At 32.0% G+C, this 19,910-nt stretch overlaps 1 protein-coding gene across 1 annotated transcript in view; it reads left to right on the top strand.

Moving 5' to 3' along the window:
- LOC111049555 (ATP-binding cassette sub-family G member 4) overlaps positions 1-19,910 on the top strand; it is an 83,301-nt gene that overhangs the window by 30,009 nt on the left and 33,382 nt on the right. Inside the window, exon 2 of the mRNA XM_039429121.1 lies at positions 10,377-10,483. Within this exon, the coding sequence (XP_039285055.1) occupies positions 10,395-10,483 (89 nt within the window). The 5' untranslated portion in view covers positions 10,377-10,394. The remainder of the gene's footprint in view (positions 1-10,376; positions 10,484-19,910) is intronic.

The following is a 19,910-nucleotide window of genomic DNA, read 5'->3' as shown; positions in this document are numbered from 1 at the left end:
AAATACATATTGATTATGAGCTTATAGAGCATTGCATTTTCTTCAATTTGATGTATAATTTCACACTTTTATCAATTTCCCTACACCTTTTGCAGCAGCTTTAGTGTTGAGTGTGAAATCTCCATTATTGCAACAATAGACAAATTGACAAAGGAATTTGGAGGGAATGTTTTAAACAAAATTTTTGACTTTGCAGCTTTGTTGAGACTAGTTAGGAGGAGAACATATTATCAAAAGTCCTCATTCTAGTTAGGAGGAGAACATATTATCAAAAGTCCTCATTCTCAACTCATGTCCTAAGGGGATGTGGGTGGTTTAAAAGTTTCATTTTTTAGCGTTTTGCTTCCACGCTCATATCTTGAGAAAAATGCGTTCAACCGACATAACTAACAATTCAAAAATGAAGCTCGATAAATTCTCTAAACTTTTTGTTCAGTGGAATTTTGTGATATTCCCAATAGTTCCCGAAATATTTGCTCTTGAATGTGTGTAATTGTTAAAATAACAGGTTTTTATCCAATGTATTGCTCTTTCAGGGCTTATAAATCTTCAACAATGCATTGTAATAGTATATTTCGCACCTAGGGCCGAAAATGAGACTTTTCTGGCTCGAAATTGGTTTTTAAGTCCGAGGCCGTAGGCCGAGGACTAGAAAAGATTGAGAGCCAGAAACACATTTTTGCCCGTGGTGCGAACGCTATTTTTCGCCACACAGAAAAATAAAACAATATAAATATATATGAGAATAATTGTTTATTAGGCACTTCCGAAAGCAAAACTGGAAGGTCATAGCTCCAGCAAATCTGAGGTAATCTGAATATCAGGAAATTGTCCAAGTATTTTTATTTTTTTTTCTGATTTGTCCTAAAAGATTATGTTCAATTATGTTTTAATGTGGGAGGTTGAGTTTATACTTTTTTAATATTTCAAATGACAATAAGATGATATTATTATGAATGTTCTGATTCTTAAACAATAAACACAAATAATGAAAAGTTTTTCGATCAGCTGTTTTAGCACACTTGAAATTTGGCCAATCTGAATGTCAACGTCAACAATGCTTGTTGTCGTCAACTGCAGAAGTTTAGGTTAGAAGCTCTATCCTTCTCTGAAAATCGAATTTGAATAGTTTATAATATAATATCTTATCTGTATTTTATTCATCCAAATAAAATGATAGTATCTTATTGCAAAATACTCTATTCAATTCTAGAAGCATAAACTGATTCCGTTTCATAAACTATTTTGTAAACACGTTCACATCAAATCAGAATCAGCTGACTTCAAGGTTATTTTAAAAATTTTACCGGCCTGGTCGGAAAACAATCTTTTTCGGCCTCCATATGACGCACGAAAACCAGCTCATTACATCCAAGTGGGGCGAAAAAATGATTACTCATCGTAGGTTTGTAGAGCATTAAATTCTCTTCGAATATTGATGTATTATTTCACTATTCCAAGTTTTCCTTTCATTGTTATAGCAGCTTCAATGTAGGGGGTGAAATTTTTATTGCTGCGAACGTTTCTGCGCCTTGCTTCAAAGAGCTTGCATACCAAATTTCATCCAAATCGGACAATAACTGCGGTACAAACAAACAGACAAAAGCCGATCGAGTCGAAACTAAGACCTCAGCTTCGCTTCGGTCGATAATATTATATTATAATATGATAGACAAGGATAGCAATACCATTGCTAATCAAACACTGCCATTATAACGTGGACCACACTATAGAAGAATGAGATTTTGTTGGGAGAATTCTTTCATGGAACAAGATTTTTCAGAGAAAGAAATAAACCTGGAAGTGTTTGAGAGTAGAATATCTACTGAAACAACTATGTGAATTCACTACATGTTTTGGATGGACACGTTAAGCCGTCGGTTCCAGCTGCCTAAAAAGCAGTCGTTAAGGCCTACCATACACGTTTCGATCGGCCTCAAGATCCGGACTGTCGCCTTAAGACGAAAAGTGGTCTTAAGGCCGGATTTAAGTCATACTTAAGTCAGACTTAAGTCATGACAGAGGCCCTGAAATTGATCAGTTGCGACCTGAAAACTCTGACACCAGACCTGAGCCAGCCAGGTCACTCGATATTATTATTATGCTACGTCTCAATCAATCAATCAATCATTTATTTCTTTCCAAAACATACATGAAAATGTACATGAAAAAGTCAAAAAACTAAAAACTAACTTAAAGCTAAAGAGAAATTAGTGACTGTATAAAATTCATTTTTTTACAGTAAACTCGTTTATACTTTAGCATGCTAAATCCATCAAATATGCTCTCAGCAATTCCTTAAATTTTGATCTATCAGGTTCATGTCTTATGCAACATGAAATGCTACGTCTTAACTTGAAATGCCCTTGCAAACGTATGCGTCACATAGTTAAATGACATGCAGTGTACATTTAACATCAATCAGATTTCAATTTATAGTGACCAATAATAAACTACTAATTATATGTGTTGACTTCAACAATGTACAAATACAATAATAATTGAGGCAGGCGTATGTGTGTATGGGTCAATTATACCTCACTTACTCCGACAGAGACAGAACCAGTTTGCTGTTTTCCACTTAGGATATAATGTCTTATCCGGTTGATCAACTCTGCTACAATCGCTTGTTAAAATACACGTGTAGGATACGAGAAAGGTGGGAGAACAAAAGCAGTAGGAAAAGGAGATAGAAGAAGAAGACGGAGAAGAGAGGAGAAAAACAAGAAAACGAAGAAGCCAGGTGAAGAAGAAGAGAGAAGAATAAGACAGGAGAAAAAGGAGAAAACGAAGAATGCAGGAGGAGAAGGAAACATAAATGAAGAGCAAGAAGACGATGAAGCCATGTGAAGAAGAAGTGAGAAGAACAAGAGAGGAGAAAAAGGAGAAAACGAAGAAGGCAGGAGGAGAAGGAGACATAAATGAAGAGCAAGAAGACTATGAAGCCATGTGAAGAAGTGAGAAGAACAAGAAAGGAGAAAAAGGAGAAAACGAAGAAGGCAGGAGGAGAAGGAGACAGAAGAACAGGAAGACGATGAAGCAATGCGAAGAAGAAGTGAGAAGAACAAGAGAGGAGAAAAAGGAGAAAACGAAGAAGCCAGAAAAAGAAGCATGGAGAAGAAAAAGGAAAAGAAGTTGTCAGGAAAAGAACAATATGGAGATGACAGGAGGGGGAGAAGACAAAAGAAGAAGAAGGAGATTGATTGATTGATTATTTGACTCTATTAGGGCGGAGTTAGGACTCCTGGTCCTCTCTGCCACACAACTGGAGAAGGAGAAAGAGGAGATGAAGAAGAGGAAGAAGATGAAGAAGAAAACGAAGAAGAAGAAGAGAAGAAGAAGAAGAAGAAGAAGAAGAAGAGAAGAAGAAGAAGAGAAGAAGAAGAAAAGAAGAGAAGAAGAAGAAGAAGAAGAAGAAGAAGAAGAAGAAGAAGAAGATGATGATGATGATGATGATGATGATGATGAGAGGAAGAAGAAGAAGTAGAAGAAGTAGAAGAAGGAGAAAAAGAAGAAGAGGAAGAGGGAGAGGAAAAATTGAACAGCCAAGAAAAAAGTGATAAGTTGAGATATGATGAAGAATTAAGAAAGGAAGAAAAACGTAAAGTAGGTGTTGTTCTTCACTTCTTCATTCTCAATCAATATCTAAACTTATCGCTCTCTTCCTTGGCTTTTCAATTTTTTATAATCTCATTCGTTTTTACATATTGTTCTACCTCGAATTTGTTTCGTCCTTTCCTCATTTTAATCCTCTCAATTTCTTTTAGGTAATTTCTGTTCTTCACCATTATCCTGTTTGACTCATTTTTCCAACTACTGATTTTCTTCTAACCTTTTCATTCTTCCTCCTGAAACGAACCTTCTTCTTCTTCTTCTTCTTCTTCTTCTTCTTCTTCTTCTTCTTCTTCTTCTTCTTCTTCTTCTTCTTCTTCTTATTATTATTATTATTATTATTATTATTATTATTATTATTATTATTATTATTTATCATCTACAATCAACTTAAGGACAAAGAAACAGACTCCAGTCCAAAATTTCTTTTCATTCCAATTTCATGAAATAAATTGTCCAAATAAAGGTTATGTTCTTCTTCTTCTTTTTCTTCTTCTTCTTATTATTATTATTATTTTTATTATCATTATTATTATTTATTCATTTATTTATCATCTACAATGAACTTTAGAACAAACAAAACAGACTATGCTACAGTCAAAAACTTCTTTTCATGCCAATTTCATGAAATAAATTGTCCAAATGAGGGTTATTTTCTTCTTCTTCTTCTCTTCTTCTTCTTCTTCTTCTTCTTCTTCTTCTTCTTCTTCTTCATCACCTACTCCTGTCTTCTTCTTCTTATTCTCACTACAGTAATTAGCTAGGCTTTGAGTATAAGGCAACTAATGGGAGACTCCCGTATGTGAGTCTTCTCTCTGCGAATCTATGTCAGCTATTAATGAAAGACACTGTGCGAGGACCTTCTTCATTGCCATTTGATTACAACTGATGAGTGTGTGAGTTTTGTGTGTGTGTGTGTGTGAGAGAGAGAGAGAGAGAGAGAGAGAGAGAGAGAGAATGAGAGAGAGGAGAGAGAGAGATTAGATTAGAATAGATTTCTTTATTTATGTATGTTACAATAATTACTGGCTTATACACTGATTTACAACGAATGACGATAATGCCAGTTATTCAACGAATTTTACAAAGTATAAACAATTAATCAATGAGAATACAGATTGAATGCAATTAAAATAACTATAATATAATAATGTTATGTAACTTCACAAATCGGCGGTGTTTCAACAAATAATGGTCGATTCTCTACGAAGGATATAAAATATCCTTCCCATTAACAAACGACCGGGGAGATCAGATTAGATTTTTTTTATTAGATTTCTTTATTCATGTATGTTACAATATTTACTGGCTTATACACTAATTTACATTAAATGACGGTAATGCTAATTATTCAGCGAATTTTACAAAGTATTAACAATTAATCAATGAGGATAAAGATTGAATGCAATTAGAATAACGATAATATAATAATGTGATGTAACTTCATAAATCGGCGGTGTTTCAACAAAATAATTGTCGATTCTCTAAGAAGGATATAAAATATCCTTCCCATGAACACACGACCAGGCGAGAGAGAGAGAGGGTGATAGAGAGAGAGAGAGAGAGAGAGAGAGAGAGAGAGAGAGGAGAGAGAGAGAGAGAAAGAGGAAGAGAAGAAGATAATGAAACGTAAGAGAGTGATAAAGAGGAAGAGGAAGAAGAAGAGGAAGTGTAGGAGAAAGAGGAAGACAGAGATAGTGAGAGAGAGTTAGAAAGAGTGATAGTGTGAGAGAGCACGCAGATACTGATTGTAGTGTGGTCGACTTATCAGTACGTTGGCCTTCAGGCTTCAAGCAGGCAGTGGCCTCATTACACTAGACTAAACACTGGCCAATGTTGGAGTCTGTGTGATTGACAGCTGTTATTGGACATAAAACAATCCATGGAAGCAAAGATTCAAATCTAACAATTCTTGGACATAGATTGAAATGGACACTTAAGGATACGATTAAGGATACGATAATGAAAGGAGAACGAGAAGTAGGAAAATAAGTAGCTAAGATGATGATGATGATGATTATGATGATGATGATGATGATGAGATAATATAATTTTCTTCTTTAGTCTGGTAGAGTTTGTAAACAAAGTCAATAGGCTATAGAAATCGGAAAAAGTTAATATTGATTTATATCAATATAATCCATTCGCATGAGCTATAACTTACCTGGAAACTGACCTCTCCTCTGCAATTCCAGCTTCTCTATGATTGATTATCATTGTACATATTATGTGCAGCTTGTAGTTTTGTTAAATTCCAATACATTCAAGATTCAAGATTTCTTTATTGCAGAAAACATTTATACAAATGCATAGCATCGTCATAGATTAAACATGGTAAATAAAAGTATTTACATTCAAAGAAATAATAATACAAACATCAAAAAAATACCCTCAAATTAGAAACTCCTCTTTTCTATACGGACATATTATTTCTATTAACATCTTTTTCATGGCTCTTTTAAAATTACCTACTAGAAGTAGTACAATCAAAGACACTGTTTCACACATTCTATGAATTCGATTATTAGAAGAAAAACTTGTTGATGCTGTCACTTCTATCACTGCAAACATAAAATGAAAAATAAACTATTTCTCTTTCCGAATTCAACTGACTTGAAAATGTTCCTTCTTGAATTGGCAAGCATTTTCAGAATAAGTTTGTACGTCTCGCAATGTACGTATGATTCCTGCATGTACGTATAGAATATAACATTATATCATCAAGCAAAACTCTGATCTACTGTTTAGTCTTCAACTTATGGCATTCAAAACTTTCGATTGAAACATTATACTCTTATATATTTTTTTTTCATGTAATGTGAATTGTAGGAGTAATTCTACATTGATTTGTCACTTTTTTCTTTTGAATGAAATGAATTCATTAATTTGATAAATAATTATGATTGATCAGAATGTGAAGTGCGAGGAGCTCGGTTATCGGGTTCGGTGAAGATAACCAAGCTCCTTGCACGCTAGCGTCAACTAGTCTCCCCGACAGTAAATTCCCTACTGGTTCAGAGGGGACTAGTTTTCGGGACCGTAGACGACAACTAAGCTCCTCGGACGCTGACGACAACCAAGCTCCCCGTCAGTGAAGCTCCTCTCTCAGGAGCTCAGTTGACGCCGTCAGTAAATCCCCTCGAAGGTCGTTTCAAAAGGAGCTTTACTGTCGGGGAGCTTAGTTGGCGCATTCCCAATTTGGGGTAATTTGGGTATGCTTCTCATATTATGTCGGGTTCACGGGTTGTATCTATCTGTTTCATGCTCAGAATTCCTGCTGTAGCTCAATGCTCGTCTGGTCTTACCCCAGCCTTTGACAAATCTCAGTGAGTTATTGCATCAATAACAGTAGTCCAATAATTCTAAAAATGGATATATAGTTTCAGATCGAATAATGAGAACCAGATAAAGAATAAAGAATATTAAAATTCTAAAATAATATTGGGAAATCTGTTATTTTGCAATTTCTAGTGACTCCATCTTAAATAAACGACAAATCAAATTCATTCTCCAAAAAGAAGAATAATACGATTCCAGAATTGTGTTGTGAAATCTATTATTTTTCTAATGCTAGTGACTCCATCTTTAATAAACGACAATATTCATCTTCATTCTTCAAGAAAAATAAGATTCAAAATAATATCGTGAAATCGATTATTTTTCGAATACTAGTGACTCCATCTCAAATAAACGACGATTCATCTTCATTCTTTGAGAAAAATAAGATTCAAAAATAGTATTGTGAAATCGATTATTTTTTGAATACTAGTGACTCCATCTATATATATAAAAGCGAAATGGCACTCACTCACTGACTGACTCACTCTGAGATCCTCACCCTTTCTTGGTGGTCGACGACGGCATATACGCACAAATAAAACCCCAGCTTTAAATAAACGACAATTACGCTAATTCATTTTCCATACATAAAGAATGAAAAAGAGCAAGAATTTCTCATTCTATAAAAAAAAATAAGAAAATAAATGGAAGTTGAGAGAGCCAGAGGAAAAGAGCAGGGCAGATAACACCGTAGACTGAATAAAAAAGTACAGTAGGCTATATAAAATTAACGCGAATTCACTCTCATGAATCATTAATTAATAGTCACATTATAGATAACGATCGAATGAGAAATGACTTTACAGTGCATGTGGAACAATCAATTAAACAACGTTCCCATTGTTTTGCCTCTGAGACAGTGGGTCTGTTGAGATAAAAACACAATAAAGCACTATAATGTTTGTCGATTTAACTCTGTTGAAAAATAATATTTCAGTAACTCGGTACAATATTTAGCTAAGGTCGTTCATGTGAAGTGCGTGTAAAGATTTTTAGAAACTGCAAATCACAGAAGCTTGATTTACAACTACTACTTGAATTACTAATTTCAAAAGTTTGAAAGATTTATTTATTTATTAGAACAGTCACAAACACGATATTTGGAAAGAAAAACAGGCAATTGCCCAAAACTTCTTCAATTCCTTGATTTTGGCACATAAATAGTCCAAAGTGAGGTTTTCAAATTTCTGTTTTCACCAAAGATTAACACTCAGAGAATACGTATTCGAGATATGACTGATGAATTTTGAATTTCGAAGGGTTGATAAGAGCCGGAAATAACACTAAACAATCCGAAAGTTTCAATAATATTGGAATAAACTTGAAAATTTTGAGCAGAAAAATTAAAACTGCTACTATCACTGCAACTATCAGCTGAAGATACATAAAAATTGAAAATCAGACGGTTTACAAATTTATTTTTCAACTTGAAAGTAAAAGTTGAAAGTAGGTACTTTGATTTCAATTTTTCTGTAAATACGGATAACCTCTACCAGAGAAAACTCCTGCTGTATTCTGTGTCACTACCATTACCATAGAATAAAACCAAGAAAGTGTCTTTTTTCTCAAGGGCTACTCTTGAATATTTAGGAAAGGTTACTTAGATTTCTATTCTTATCAAATAAACAAGGAAGTTTTTTTTGTGTACGGTAGTTGAGAAGTTGATATTGTGGTAATTATTCATATTGGATGAAAAAGACTAAGAAATTGTCAAAAACCACAAATTTATTGATATTTAGAAAGCACTCTTGGAAGGCACTCTTCTTTTCCAAGTATCAATAAATCTGTTGTTTTTTGTCAATCTCTTAGTCTTTTTTCATTCAAAACAAGGAAGTGTTTAGTTAGGTAGATTAAGCTATAGACCTACTGTGCAATGTGCCATGAGAACAGATAAACTTACCTTATTGAAGAATATATAGTGAGGTCCACGTTATAATGGCAGTGGAGAAAGATATCAGAACAACGTTGCCGATCCTCCGTCTTGTCAATGCCTTCTATAGACGGTAGCTGGTACAGGTTTATTGATGTAGCCTAATATTAACAGTTCATCCTCGTTTAGAATAATCAATTATATTTTATTGAGCAAGAAATTATTTTTCTCAATAATTTCATAATGAATTTTCATAGTAAAGATGAAATATTTTTCCAATTGATTATTAATTCTACATTGTTAAAAGACGATCTGGCAACAGAGCAAAGTGAGAAAGAGATAGCGCTATCCGCTTTGTTGAATGATAGACAATGATAGCAATACCATTGCTAATCAAACACACTGCCATTATAACGTGGACCTCACTATAGTAAACATATTACAGTATTTTTCAGTTATCAGTAATAATATTCAAGTATTCTTATTAAATTTAGTTTTCAACATTTCTAAATTCCTAGTTTATATATATTTTGGAGTCATAATTTATTGGATAAAGATAATAAGGTGTAAACATAACCTATTTTTGGATACGGTAATTTCAGCTTTAAGCTGCATTTACACCAAAGTTATTAACAACTTGTTTATCTATTTCCCCGTCCTTATAGATTCTATTAGAAATTGGCCATTTTTTGTGTATTGGAATATGGGCTTAATAAGTAAACTCAACAATAAATTTTCCTTCTTCCAATTTGACTTATGATGCATGATTTTGGACCGCCTTGACGAGCCGAGAAGAATGAAGTGTAGTACGATGGAATCTGAGCATTGTTTCAAAAGTTATAAATGTTTGAAATTTTGATCATTGATGTGTCCTTAAGTGCGCCTCTCCACTAGGAAATACTGAAATGAAGTGCATTCAACGGGTGATTTTCATAGAACGTAATCTCATGAACTTATGTCATTGTGCGAAATATCAATGTGAGGACAATGTAGTTGGTGATAATGGTTGAAGCTGAAAATTAGGTATTTTTCACAATACAAGGAGCATTGTTGTCACGTGTACTTGGAGCTCTGTATGAGATAGAGCACTCTACCTGATCTCAGATTGAAGAGTACAAAAATACGCCCAGAGGGATTCTGAATTATACATCTAAATGGTAACAATCGAAAGATATTGTTGATCAAAAACTAAAATTCATTTTTTCTTCAAATTTCACTCATTTTTGAAAATCATAACTCAGTACTCATTGGGGATAGAGAGTTCCGAATGATCTCATTTTATTCAGAAATTTATAATCTAAAAAAAATGCGAGAGCAAATTTTCTGTCCGATTACGAGATTTGGAAGAAATAGCTGAAAACTGGAAAATGAGCCGAAAATACTAGGTTTTTGGGCCACTCTGTATCTAGCACAAGGAAATTTTGCATGAAGAAATTGGTTCTGGACTTCTCTTATGTACCCAAATAATATATTATAAAATCAGAACTACAATATAACTTGCATGCACCAATGTACATAGTGACTGGACTATAATAATTTGTTATTTATTTTGCAGGCTGGCAACAATTATGATATGACTCATTTACTGGGCATCCAATGCAAAATAATGTCTGGCATCTTCAAGCTATTCAAACTCCAGAATGGGAGCGTCGAAAAAGATATGTGAGTATCAAAACATCCTTCGCCTACATGTTTCGTCAAATCTAATTATTATTTATAATCAAATCTAGTTATGAGTTCTTTATACAAGTATTTATTATTATACACAACAAATACCGTATATTGTACATTTATTTTATTTTATTTTATTTATTTATTTATTGTATAAAATACTATAATCATAATACAATTATGACATTGGAGGAAAAACTAGGCTAAGCCTGTACTATTTCTCTCCAAAAATTTTGATAAAATGTTAATGTTGTCCAAAAGATAAGGTTATATAGTCACACACTGCTTCGTCACTTGATTTTCGGCCCAGAAATGATGATTTAAAATTTTGAATTTTGAAGGTTGATTTTATACTCTAAATGAATCACAATAAAATTGTTTTATTATTTGTTTAAGGTATACCGTAGTAGTTTCAGATTATTCTTTATTATGAAATCTTTATTATTTATTGATTCATACAATAATTAGTACATCATCAGAATGATAATGAGAGAGAAAAAATAAGGTAACCTTGTACTATTCCTCTCACAAATTTAGATAAGGTTACACATAGCCGGAAATAGATTAAGTCTTGTAGTTGTTCACTTCACAAAGTTTTCAGTCCTTAATTTTTTTACAAAGTAGATATTCAAATTTAGATGCTCCAAAACCAAACATAGAAGATATATTTCACATTATTAAAACTTTGTTGTTCAATTTCACAATTACAATTCGTAGCATACTGTATTCTAATAATAATTATTCATATTGACTAGTAAATCAAATTTTTCCAACATTTATCAAAATATTTTTTTACTGATAATTTTTATTTATGATATTATAATCTGGTAGAAAATCGATGAACGTCTAAAAATTGAGAATTGAAAATGTTAATCACAATTCTGTTTTTAATAATATGCTTGCTGAGAAACTAAAGAATACAAAAAAATATTTTTGACCGCTTTTCTCCCGCGGATCCAACCTATCTAGACACAAGGTACTAAGTTGGATCAACATTAATTGGATTCGAAAACTTGTAGCCTTATAATAGTTATAAAACTTATTTAGTGTCATTAAGTTTAAAACTTATTTATATGCTGAAATTCTTTACTGGTTGTAAAAAATTAATATTGTAAACGAATGAAAATGCGAATAAATAAATAATTTGAATTTGAAGGTGAAAATTACAATTCTACTTCATTTTATTCATATTTAGTGAAAATGTAAATGGGCAAAATGTTTTTAATTAATCTTTTTATAAGCGCTGTTTATGTGGAGGAATTTAAATAACAACCAAAAAGTAACTTAACATATTACCATGTACTTACAAGTTCCGTATAGTAGTAAGCAAACATTAGCAGAGTTCTTTTTTCTATCCAAGTTCCTAGGAAATAGTTCACTCTTTTCCTAATTCGCTCTTCCAAGGGCGAGACCACACGAGACGTTTTCACACAAGTCGGCAGGGCAGGAAGCTCTCCTATTGGCTGATTGGGCTGGCGTTCGGGAATCAGCCAATCAGAGGGAGAGCTTTCTGCCCTGCCGACTCAAGATTCAAGATTCGTTTTATTAACCATCAGGCTACAATTATAGCATTAGGCAAGTCATAGTCTGGAAACCCCTACAAAAAGCCTAAAATAATGTGGTCTTTAAGTAGCCTATAAGTAGGCTCACGGCAGTATAGCAATCAACTGCAATTTGTAAACAAAAACTCACTATAGCCTATAGGAGAACAGACAGAAGTTCGTTTTGTTTTAGTGTACATATAAGCACAGAATACAATACAGAATTCTCCATTATAGGAGTTTTCTCTGCTATAAGCTACTTGAAGTAGATACGATAGATTTTACTCTCTACCTGCTAACCTAAATATAATATGTAAATATATAAACTTACAATAAAATATGAGAAACACTTCTCAAATGGAAAAACTTCCGATAATTCAACAGACACATGATTCAAAATCGATTGTACCATAGGTCCAAAAGATAAAAACAGAGAATCTTTTGTTATAGTAACCTAGGTACCTGTTTTATCTATCTAGAGCACTAGCAGGTTTTGTTTGCAGGTTGGTGTTTTAGACTAACAGGCAACCCGTGCTCTGCAAGGGTCCAATAATTAGAATCTTGACAAACTGAAAGCTTGATCTACTGAAATCTTGAAGAATTTAAAATAGGCCTATAACCATCCTCGGTAAATTAAGAATCAATATGCAAAATTTGAAGTTAATCAGTGCAGTAGTTCCAACGTCATAGATGATGCGTCATTCGTTAATTTCTTATCTCGTACGTGTATAAGAAAATAAAATTCTTTACTTTATTATGTTATAGATTGGAATTACTCCATAGCCCATAAAATTCTTTACTTTATTATGTTATAGATTGAAATTACTCCGTCGCCCATCGACAATAAATTCCCCCATGTAATGAATAAACAATTAAAATGTTATTACTCCATTTTGATGAAAACTGAATGCTTATTGGACTGTTGTTATTCTAATCTGAATTAATAATTCTCTAGTTATAGCAATTTGTACATTCGACTCATGAATGATAAATGTATGATTCATTACTGAAGTATGTATGACTTATGGTTGAGTAGAACACATAGGCCTTCTATTATTGTCAATAAATTAATTCTTGATATCAGAACATTTGGTTAAAAATGATTCAATTATAATCAATTCACCTTCATTATGTAATTTAACATTGTTCAATCCGTCACATTGCTGCAAACCTGTAGAATAAATGATGAGCTTCATAATAGAGTATAGACGCAAAATATGATAATAATTTATTAGCATATTAATATGTGGCCCATGACCTTGAGACGGTCAGGCTCAAAGGAGACTTGTTTTGCAAAAGTCAACTACTTCCACTTTTATAATACTCAACCCCTATCACTGACTCACTCATTATCTCTCACTCGCTCTCACTCTAACTCTCTCACCCCCTCACACCCTCACTCTCACTCACTCTCTCTTACTCACACTCTCATTCCTTCTCTCTTTCTCTCGCTCTCTCTCTCTCTCTCTCTCTCTCTCTGTCCCCCTGTTTGACAGAGAGTCCCTCTCTGTCACTCTGTCCTCTCTGTTTTGGTAGAGAGTTAGTGGGGAGGATATTTTTAATATTCTTTCCGAAGAATGGACATTGATATGTCCAAAGCTCCGGCAATTTATGTAGATGCATAACAATATAATTATTATCTATAGTTATTATATTACAAATTGCTTTTTCATATCATATATACAGTTCAATAATTATTTTCTCAGTCTATATCATGTAAATTCATCTATAATTTTGCTGTATTGTAAGCTATTGTATATAAGTGTATAAGACAGTATATATTGTAATCTACATAAATAAAGTACTCAATCAATCAATCAATCAATCAATCTCTCTCTGTCCCCTTCAGTACTCTTCTTCATCATCTGTTTTTTCTTCATCATAACTTTCTTTCACTTTTCTTATTATTATTTTCCATTACTTTGCTTCAACAATATTCTTTCTTCTTCATCATATTCATCTTAATATTTTTCAATTGTAATGAGGTTATACTTTTTTGTTATACTTTTATATTTTTCAATCATTTTTTAACTTAGTTTACTTATTATTTTCTTCTTTTGTACATTTAGAATATTTTTTTTATTTATTAATTTATTATCATTTTGTAATTTCGCAATGTTGTAATGTTATAAATGCAATAGGTAGGTGTTTCAAGACCTGGCATGCGATAAATAAATCAATCAATCTCTCTTACACTCTCCCACTCTCTCTCTCTCTCTCTCTCTCTCATTTGGTAGAGAGTTAGTGGGAAGGATACTTCGAATATTCTTTCCGAAGAATGGACATTGATATGTCCAAAGCTCCGCCAATTTATGTAAATGCATAACAATATTAGGCCTATCTATTTTATCTATATTTATTACAAATTGCTTTTTTCCATATCATATACAGCTCAATAATTATTTTCTTAGTTTATATTTTGTAAATTCATATATAATTCTGCTGTATTGTAAGCTATTGTATATAAGTGTATAAGCCAGTATATATTGTAATCTACATAAAGTACTCAATCAATCAATCTCTCTTTCTCTCTATCTCTTACTCTCTCTCTCTCACTCTCTCTCTCTCTCTCTCAAACACAAGAACTCTCTTAGAGCAAACTCTGATGGTAGTTCAGTAAGATCAAAATTCAAAAAAATCAAAAATCAAGATAAAAATAAATAATACAATAAAGGGTCCCCGCAAATAAAATAAGGAATATAAAATAATAAATAAGATAAGGAAGGTCCCCGCAAGGTTAAAAAAGCCTGTGCCAAGAGGCCGAGTGTTTGAAAAAATCTATATTTTCAAATTTGTTCATTCAAATTTCTATTTTTTAATTTAGCAAGAAACTTTCATGATATACACTGCTGCCGAAACAGTCGTCGATGCTCACCAAGATGATGTAATAATTATTTAATAAGTAATAAGTAGTTATTACCAATACACAAGTAAAAATAGTTTGTTCGTAATCCAGAGAAATGATATATAAACTCAATAAATTCATAAAATAGAATAAATTATAGTACCCTTTGAAAAAAAAATAAAATAATAGATTGAGAATACAAATTATTATTTTATTTATTTTCAAAGGTTATTATAATTATATTTTATAAATAAAAGAAAGTACGGTAGCCCTGAATTCTTACATTTCACTTTTTTGTGTGGTTGAGAAGTTGATATTGTGATAATTATTCATATTGAATAAAAATACTAAGGAATTGTGAGAAACCACAGATTTATTGATACTTAGAAAAGTTTTGATAAACTCATATCAGAGATCGACTATGGTGTAACAACCGAAACTGGTCTTTCTAAGTAAGTATCAATAAATTTGTGGTGTTTGACAATTTCTTAGTATTTTTATCTAATTCATACATTTCAATAAATCCAATTCAATTCAAACCCACCAAGAGAAAAAATTATAGCCATTCCTGAAAATAGCCTCTTCCAGTCCATTTATTGATTTCCTCTGAAGATTTTGGAGGGTGAGAGTTTTCCACTGTATTCTATTTTCAACTTGATTGAAGGTTCCTGAAGTTGAGGTCAAGCAAACATGTATGTAGTATCACAGAATTACAAGTTTATTATCACAGAAGATTATCACAGTGTATTATCACAGAATTAAAGGAGTTTTCTCTGGTAGTATCTTGAGAAAGCATGTAACAGGTACAGAGTTTTCGTGGATAGAGTCGAAAAAAAAACAGTTTAGGTGATAATTTGTTACATAGAACAAAATAAATAGAAAATTTATATGATAAAAGAATAAATAAATGTTTATTCCCAAAAAATTGAAGCCACTACATCAATTGAAGAGAATATCAGATAAATTACAATTACATAGCTACAATAGTTATTTACAAAATTTACAAAAAAGTTCAAATTCAAATTCAAATGATCTTTATTCACAAAAAAAGTAATACAGCAGCAGAATCATTATATAAAATAATAGTGAATATTCCCCACAAAGACAACAAGTCTGGGTGTGCCCATGGGGAATGAGCACCGTGAACTGCATTATAACTGCATTATTATAAGTTATTTCTTACAATGTGTCCTCTACATGTTTAGTTTTTTCTGTGTGGAAATTGACCTACTCCACTATGGCCTACCATGTTCTAGAGTAGGTTTTATAATTATGTTTTTTTTGTGCGGATTATTAATTAGTTAGTGTTCAGTAAGTCACTAGGTAGTTATTATTTGAAATAATTTTTTTCTATGTTCTCTCTTCCTTTGCTCATCAACCAATTGTGTACTATTGTTTTTGTACTTTCTGGGATAATTAATCTGTTTAAAGTTTGCAGGAAGTAGATTATATAATTTTGGTGCTGAATGATTGAAATGTCTCTGGTATAGTGCCTTCCTTGCAACAATAATAGTTTTTTAACGCTACATTAATGTTGAATTCAAGTTAAATTGTAAATTCCAATCAAGTTCTGAATTTCTTCATCCATTACAATAAACTGTTATATGTTTCATCAAGTTTTAACACTGGAATGACGACCTGCAGAATAAAATAATTGTGAAAAATTGAATATTAACTCACTGACTAAATGATAGGGAAAAAGCTCTTCAATTGTTTAAAACGATAAAAAATTTCATATTTATCACAATATTATTAAAGTCTGCATGTTGTGAATTGATCTTTTTTCCATCTAGATTCAAAATTTTCAGTTTATTTATTTTTGGACAGAAATTTGGAATGAATTCTTGAAAATGAAATGAAACCTGCTATCTTTTGTAAATATTATTGTTTATACAATTTCGGATGTTAGCGGTTCTATTGCCCTTTCAGTCATAGCTAAACACTTAATTATTGCGTGTAATGCTTTCATTATTATAATAGGCTAACTATTAATTGGGATATCTAATGAGAGCTATATAAATAAAACTATGAACTTCCACTGCAAATAATGACTTGAGATCTAAATAGCAGTAGGAAATTTGTTGAGTGAAATTGTTCTTAAAACTGTGCCCAGACCGGAAATCGAACCAGATACCTTTCGGATTTATTTATTCATTCTATATATTTATTTTTGATTCAAATGACACTGATGTAATAAAGTTTTGTGTTAACTTGTTCTATTTCTCTTACAAATTTATTGGTAACACAGTCCAAGATAAGGTTGTCTAAATTCTTTTCAGCTTCCATTTATCAACCATTCTATTATTCACACTATAGATTGATCTTATAAAGCTAGATTGGTTTAAAACAGGCAAAAGCCGTATTACACAACTACATACTATTGAACAGCAAAGAGCAACATTATGTACCGTATACTATATGTGCCTATTATATAATAGCCTTAAGCTGAGGATATATATAGATTCTTGATAGAACTGAGAAACCATAAATAAGCTTAGTAAAGTAATATTAGATAACCCAATAATATTTTGGACAACGTTAATTTTTTATCGATAATTTTGAGATACCTAAATGGCTCATGCTCAGCCTAGGTTTTTCTCCATGGACATAATTATGTATGATTATAGTCTTATAGTGTTTTGTAAAATAAATGCAATGAATTATAATACTAACCAGTTTTTAATATATCATGATTTTTGAGAAAAATATGGTACAGGTTCAGCTTATTAGTTTTTCGTTCATGGTCATAATTGTATGATGATCATAGTGTTTTGTACAATAAATGCAATGAATACTGATACTAATACTAATAATCAGTTTTCAATTTTTTGTTTATTTTTGAAGTTTAATGGTCCAAAAAAGGGGAAAATGTTCTAAAAAGTGATTTTTTGAAGTGTTTACTTACTCAAAACAGAGCTGCAAATTATGTTGATAATGTATAGCCTAATAAATTTTGTTACAGGCCTATAATATAAATAATAAGTTCTTATTTTTCTTGTAACTTTGAAGTTTATGATCCTGAAAAGTAGAAAAATAAATAAGAAATGTTTTAAAAAGTGATTTTTCGAAGTGTTTACTTATTCAAAACAGAGCTGAAAATTCGTACATCTTAACAACCTGTTGAAAAATTGTTAAATTTTGTTCCAAGCATATTCCTCGGTATCTTGTTATATTGAAATTAACATAATATATTGGCCTAGGCCTATATAAATAATGGTATTAAACCCTTTTTTAATACCGCTGTATTAATCAAATTCATTCCCCATTGAAATGTAGAAGAAATTACTGCGTACAGGGTTTTAGAACAGTTTCTATGAGAGGCTGCCAAATCCTTTCCTTTTAGGAAAATGCATTCCTCATCTTATAACCCAACACATATCATTTATAGTGGGGTGTATATTTATACATTGGATTATATTTGCCTATCTAGAAATTATTCAATGCATAAAACTTCATCGTTTTAATTGTTATAGTATTCTAATTTGTAATGTAATTGTTTTTGATGAATAGATTTGATTTGATTTTGGTTTCACTCTTGAAAGAATAAGTGTTTTAAAAATATTTACTTGGAAACACAGCGTCTAAACTACAACAGAATTATTATGAAGTGTTTATGGAGAACAAAATCAAAGATTTAAAAGAGAAAATGTGGAAGTTTGAGAGTCTGCTTTGCTAAGACGTTGCTCATTATTTCCTCTAAAGTAAAGAATGACAAAAATAGAGAAATGCCTTGGACAGTTGCCAAATTGTCCGATTAAAAGATATACTAAGCCAGATGGTTATTGATCTAAAAAATGAATATTTTCATTGTTTGAAAGATTATTACATCAAATAAATCTGGGATCCAAATGCTATCAACAAAAGAGTTATGTAACCTTGATGCAAGTGCTATCAAATTCAACTATGAAATATTTCAAATCCAATGGTCATCAAATCGAAATGTATTCATTGTGATTATCGGAAATGACTCACTCGATCGAAGTCTCAGAAAGGTTGTTAACTTGTCAGTAGCTTTATGATAAGTAGAATAAAGAAGTCTTTGTGCAGGCGAAAACCAAGCTATTATAATTTAATTAACTACCGCACTGCTGTATTTTACTGTCCACTTTCTTTTCAGGGCTAAATGATAATTGATTAAAATGTATTACGTATTCACATGGAAGTTTATTTAGTTCATTCACTTGAAGATGGCTTTAGAGTTGGAACATGTTGTGTCAAATAAAGAAATATTTTAGAAAGAGTAGGCCTACTTTGAATTTTACCTACTGTAATATTTTCAGATTATATTATCATCGACTACTTGCAGACTAAGTTTATAATGATCATTAATTTTTTATAGACTTTCAAACTGTAATAATTTATCAGTTTATCTATATATATATATATATTATATATATATATATATATATAAAAGAGAAATGGCACTCACTCACTGACTGGCTGACTGACTGACTCACTCACTCGCAGAACTAAAATTCTACCGGACCAAAAACGTTCAAATTTGGTAGGTATGTTCAGTTGGCCCCTTAGAGGCGCACTAAGAACGGATTTGAAAAAAATTCCAAGGATACGCCCAAAATCTGCGTTTTCCAGCGTTTTTTAGCATTTTCTCAGCTTTATCGAGGACAAATGAACAGAAAATGTTCAAATTTAGTACAGAAGCACAGCTGGGGTGTAATAATGTTGTGTTTGAATGAATTTGAAATAACGTCAAAGATACACCCAAAATTAGCGTTTTCCAACGTTTTTCTCAGCTTTTCTGCGTTTATCACCTTTTTCAATTATATTGATGGAAATATATTTTTAAAAAATTAGCACACATAGGTTAAGCTGAGGTGGAAGAACTTTGTTCGCCAAAGATACGCCGTTATATAGTAACAGGTGTTTTTACCAGCGTTTTTCTACGTTTTCTCAAATTTTCGATATCAAATTGACATAAAACGTACAAATTCGGTACAGAGGTCTACATGCTTGCGAGTGAAGCGAGCCCGCTGATCTCATTTTTGGACGATCCAGTCTGGGGTCCAGGGCT

Source organism: Nilaparvata lugens, chromosome 5 (genome assembly GCF_014356525.2).
Source record: "Nilaparvata lugens isolate BPH chromosome 5, ASM1435652v1, whole genome shotgun sequence".
In the NCBI taxonomy this organism is placed as follows: Eukaryota; Metazoa; Arthropoda; class Insecta; order Hemiptera; family Delphacidae; genus Nilaparvata; species Nilaparvata lugens.
Note: the sequence above shows the minus strand (reverse complement) of the source record. Positions and strands in the feature narration are given on the sequence as shown.